Here is a 5,685-nt window from a genome sequence, read left to right as displayed (position 1 = left end):
GAATGGTTTGCAGCAGTTTCTTCTCATTTTAACTTGTACCACATTAGCAAATGCAGGTCTTAAAGCTTTACTCCATTTACGTCATTAAGCTCAACTGTATTTTGAGGAAGCAGCTCTTCCTCAGTCATGTTTTCAGAGCCTTCCAACCTGAGGGGCTCATCTACTTGGATTTTTTCTGACAGTGTTCTACTACCATTCATCAAGCTTTCACTGATGAGCCATTCCGAAGTGTTCTACTCCTTATTGTTCTTATTCGAAGCGCCACTGAAACTTGTCCACCATGGGTGACCCTACTGGTATTTAAGTACTAGTGGCATAGCTTCCAGCATCAGACTAACTCACAGGACAGGAAAGTATGACAAACTAAGAGACGAGTGGTGGATGCCCATCAAAAGTATCTAAAATCAGGAAATTAAAGATGTTTCCAGCAATCCTTTTTCCTATTTGTGTTGAGTAATTCAATTTAGTAGAGGCACTAATGAAAGAAAGGCTATTATTGTTAGGTATCATTGAGGCAGTTCCAACTCACAGTGACCCTGTGCACAGCAGAACAAAATACTGCCTGGTCTTGTGTCATTCTCACAATTGTTGTTACGTTTGAGCCCATTGTTGCTCCATCTCATTAGATGTCTTTCTCTTTTTCACTGACCTTCCAGTTTACCAATGATAATGTCCTTCTCCAGAGACTGGTCCTTACTGACAACATGTCCAGAGTTCAAGAGATGAAGTCTTACCATTCTCGCTTTTTGGAACATTCTAGCTGTACTTCTTTCAAACATATTTGTTTATTCTGGTAGTCTAAGGTGTTTTCATTTTTCTTCACAAATACCATGATTCAAATGCATCGATTATTTACTGTCTTCCCTATTCATTATCTGACTTTCACATGCATTGAGGCAATGAAAAGAAAAGAAGAAAGGCAGAATACTATACATCCATTTTTCCTAACATTCTGAATTTCATCATTAGTGATACTTTTGTAATAAGAGAGAACCAGCTGTTGTGATACTCTTCCAACAGCCACATACCTTCTAACACATCAGAATTGCATGAGCTAAAGGAAATGAGATTTATTTAAAGACTCCTTTGGATCCCCAAAATAATCATTCCTTCAATCTACAAAGGTGGCTTGTGTAACTTACTAATTCCAGGTACTACGTAAGGTATTTATTAATGGTATGATAATGAATAAATCAGATATAGTCAACACCCTTGAAAGCTTGTAATTTGCATGCATTTGAGTAAACTTTAAACTTATAATTGTTGTTGTGTGCCCTTGAGTCAATTCTGTCTCATAGCAACCCTATAGGACTAATTAGAATTCTATAAGATTTCCAAGGCTGTAATCTTTATGGAAGGAGCCCTGGTGGTGTACTAGATCACGAGCTGGGCTGCTAACTGCAAGGTTAGTAGTTCTAATCTACTAGTCATTCCATGTAAGACAGATGAGACTTCTGCTCCTGTAAAGATTTACAACCTTGGAAACCTACACAAGGTTGCTATGTAACCGACTCAGTGGTACACAGTCATCAACCAAGTTTTATGGGAGTAGATTGCCATAGCTTTTCTCCCAACCTTTCGATTAGCAACTGCGACTTAACCAGTGTGCCAACAAGCGTTCTCTAAAAACATATAATTACAAACTAGTAAGTGTTCTTTAGCATATGTATATGACATTGTGAGAACTTAAACTAGAGAGGCCTGAATGACTATGTTTAGATTAATAATAAGATAATTATGAGTTGAGATCTAAAAGGTGAACAGAAATAAGCAAGAGGAGCAATATTATTCCAGAAAAAAGGGAACAACATATGTAAAGGACCTAAGAGTAGAAGTATATGTGACGTAACAAAAAAACAGGAAGAAAGAATGGTATAATATAAGCTTAGAAAAGTTAAGTGTTGTCTAGTCCATTTGAACTCATAGTGACCCTGTCTAGGGTTTCCAAGGAACAGCTGGTGAGTTTGAGCAACTGGACTTGCAATTCAAATCAATCTGCTTATCCTACATGGCCAAATTATCATGAAGGGCCTTAGAGTAAGACTTGCAAACTATAGATTTGCCAAGTGGTGATAAGAAGTTAATTAGGAGGCAAAGTTCAAATTGTATATATATAGTTACAGTTTACCAACAACATAGATTTGATCTGTGCAGGTCAACTTCTATATGGGTTTGTTTTTTGTTTTTTGTTTTTTAAGCACTATCTGACACTAATCTCAGAGTCAGCAGTTCGTCTCTCCAGTAAATTACATATCACAGTAAAAAAATGTTTTCTTATGGCTCTCACATATGTTTCACTGTGTTTAGTGCAATACGATAAACTTTGGATAGCACTATGAGACCCATCGCTATGGGTCGGATCCGACTTGACGGCACTTAACAACAACAACAACATGAGACCCATATAAACTTCCACTTGTGATGCTGGAAGTGCTCTGAAGAAGGAAAGAAAACTCATGCCATTGCAAGATAGAGTTGAATTGCCAAATATGTAGCATAGATTGAGGGCTGCAGCTGTGGATGCTTGTAATTTTAAGATAAAAGAATCCAGATTAAGGACCATTGTTAAGAAAAAAAAGAAAACTTCTGAAGCTGTAACTGTAGCAATAAAAATGTGACATTTTGTGAAATAGCTTTTTATCTCATTTTGAAAATGAAGCTTTTATGTTGGTGCAGTATATAATGCATATAACATACAAAATATATCTTAATCAGCTATTTGTGTTATCAGTAAGGTTCAACAGTGTGCTATTGATAGTTAAGTTTGGGAAGAGTCAAAAGTTGTGCATGAGTTTTTTACTGTGCAGATGATCCATATTCGTAACCCTCATGTTATTCAGTGATCAGAAAGCTATATTTCTGAGTTGCATTAAATATAGCCTTGCTTGCTGAAGAGATGAGGACTTAAAATACTTACTGATGAAGATCAAAGAACACAAACTTCCTTATGTTTTACACCTCAATGTAAAAAAAATGCAAATGTAAATGATAAAATCCTCCCTAAGGGGCCGTTATCATGATAAATGGAGAAAATACTGAAGTTGACAAGGACCTTATTTTGCTTGGATCAACCATCAACACTCAGGGTAGCAGCAGTCAAGAAATAAAACAGTGTATCAAATTGGGCAAATCTGTTGCATAAGACCTCTTTTAAGTGTTGAAGAGTAAAGAAGTCCATTTGAGGACTGAGATGCACCTGACCCAAGCTATGGTATTTTCAGTAACCTAATATGCATGTGAATGTTGAACTATGAATAAGAAAGACCATAGAAGAATCAATGCATTTGAATTATGCTGTTGGAGGAGAATATTCAAAGTACCATGGAATGCCAGAAGAAGAAAACAATTTGTGCTGGAAGAAGTACAGCCACAATGTTCCTTGAATGCCAGGATGGCCAGACATCATCTTTCATACTTAAGACATATTATCAGGAGGGACCGGTCCCTGGAGAAGGATATCATGCTTGGTAAAGTGGAGGGTCAGCAAGAAAGAGGGAGAACCCCAGCGAGATGGCTTGGCATAATGGCAGCAGCAATGGGCTCAAGCATAACATTGATTGTAAGCATGGCACAGGACCAGGCAGTTTGTCCTTCCGTTGGGCACTATGAGTCAGAACCATCTCAATGGCACATAACTATAGCAACAATGAGTTGCATTAAAACAGCTATGGCTGTTTATATGTAGATCAGATTTAATGTGTGAGTGTAAGAGAGAAAAGAGAAACATAATGACAGAGACTGGGATTTTTGTTTTTCACCCAAGATATCTGAACCATGCTTTCTCCAGAGGAAGTACAGATTGAGACTGTGTAGGAGGAGGAGCATATCCAAATCTAAAGTTGCAGAAACTGTTATAATACATCAGAAATCAAGGAACCTCAGGAAGCTTGAACAGGAGTGTTGCAACACAGAATTAATAAATATAAAGGGGCTTTCTAGTGTCTGAATTCATAGTTTTAAATTTCTACTTGTGTACTATGTGAGAACAAATGAAAGAGTTTTGGAAGCATGCTACATTTAGCAGTAGTGGTAAGGAGAGAATGTTCGTAATGATGTTCCATGACCCATGGATTTCACTCTTATTTCGTTTGATGTTTCAGAATTGGTAACATTGAGTCCCTTACTCATTTTTTTATTGAGTTTAAAAACCACATATAAAGCACATTATTTTAAAATACCACAAGATAGGTATTCTCTATATTTTAGTGCCAAAACAGAGAGTACACAACAAAAGTCAAATGACCTTGTAGCCTATTTCCTTTCAAGAATTATCAGTTGAACTACAAAATACAGAAAATGGTTTAAGTATGTATTTTACTCAGTTTTTCTAAAAATATTCATAGGCAGTTCCATTGTCTACATTGGATGTCTTAAGTCATTAAAGCTTACTTACTTCCCTGAAACGCAGTTGAAAGACTGCTAAAGTATCCAAGGAGCCTTTGCTTATGCGTTTATTATTCAGAAATATACTGAAACAATTTCCCTGTGAGATTCTGGAAATTAATATTTGTCTTCTTTTTCATCCTGAAGAAAGTATATATCATTATTCATCAATAGTGTGCTGCTAACTGAGGACTCTACATTCATCAAAAGAGAAAGGTTGTGTGCTGGCGACCAGGAGGCAGGCTTGCAGAATGTGCCTTTGATTGTTTAAGTGATTATATATTCCTGAGTATTTTTGTATACATCCAAAAAAAGAAAAATCAGAGGGAGTAGAAACAAATACTGTTGAATGATGATGCACGGAGGAGATTGTAATCATTGCAATGAAATGATGTTCTCCATTGTAAACTATCACTCAATTCACAATAAAAACTTTTTATAAAAAAACAGTGTGCTACTAGTAATAAAGAATTATTGTATATAATTTTCCTGGTCTTCACAAAACCCTCTGAAAGACTATCTGTAATTAATATGTAAGTCAAAACTAGTTTGAATAACTTATAGAAATCATAAACACTTTATGTGAATTCTGACAACAAAGGAGTTAAGAGAACAATTTTTATTTAATAGTAAACCTGTTGGAATTTGAAGGTGTTGGAGAAACTGTTGCAAAAATTGTAAATCATCATAATTGTGGTTTTACTAGATATGCATTATAATGTAGAGTAAGTCTTCATTTGTGATTAAGACAAATCAAAAAGTTAATTTTTATATAGATTTTTCATCCAAACATTTCTATGTCTCAGACAGCACAATGAATGATTCCTTTTGTGTATGTCTTTGATCAGTATAATTCCTAGAGTAAAAAATATATATATATTGTGTTCATTTTATATCTTAGATCAGTACAATGGAGCATGAATTTTCTATAAAAGAACATGGATTTGAAGTTCGACTGAGAGAGATGGAAGACAGTAATCGAAATTCTACTGTTGAATTGAGGCATCTCTTAGTGACTCAACAGAAGGCAACCAATAGGTGGAAAGAAGAAACAAAAAAACTTACTGAAAGTACGGAAACTAGGATCAGTAATCTAAAGTAAGTATGCTATTGTTTCACCCATTTACAGAAAAAAAATATTTTACTTGGAATCTAATATCCATGGTATAATTCTTTTATGAGAAAAATATAATTCTGTGCTTTGTACATATGTTTCTGTTTTTAAATGCCATTGAGTTGGTTCCCAGTCATAGCAACCCTGTATAGGGTTTCCAAGGAACAACTGATGGATCTTGTGGTTCA

At 35.5% G+C, this 5,685-nt stretch overlaps 1 protein-coding gene across 1 annotated transcript in view; it reads left to right on the top strand.

Moving 5' to 3' along the window:
* Positions 1-5,685, top strand: part of SCLT1 (sodium channel and clathrin linker 1) — a 272,952-nt gene that overhangs the window by 167,292 nt on the left and 99,975 nt on the right. Inside the window, exon 16 of the mRNA XM_006873207.1 lies at positions 5,285-5,481. Within this exon, the coding sequence (XP_006873269.1) occupies positions 5,285-5,481 (197 nt within the window). The remainder of the gene's footprint in view (positions 1-5,284; positions 5,482-5,685) is intronic.

Source organism: Chrysochloris asiatica, unplaced genomic scaffold (genome assembly GCF_000296735.1).
Source record: "Chrysochloris asiatica unplaced genomic scaffold, ChrAsi1.0 scaffold00229, whole genome shotgun sequence".
In the NCBI taxonomy this organism is placed as follows: domain Eukaryota; kingdom Metazoa; phylum Chordata; class Mammalia; order Afrosoricida; family Chrysochloridae; genus Chrysochloris; species Chrysochloris asiatica.
This window is presented reverse-complemented; position numbering and strand designations above follow the sequence as displayed.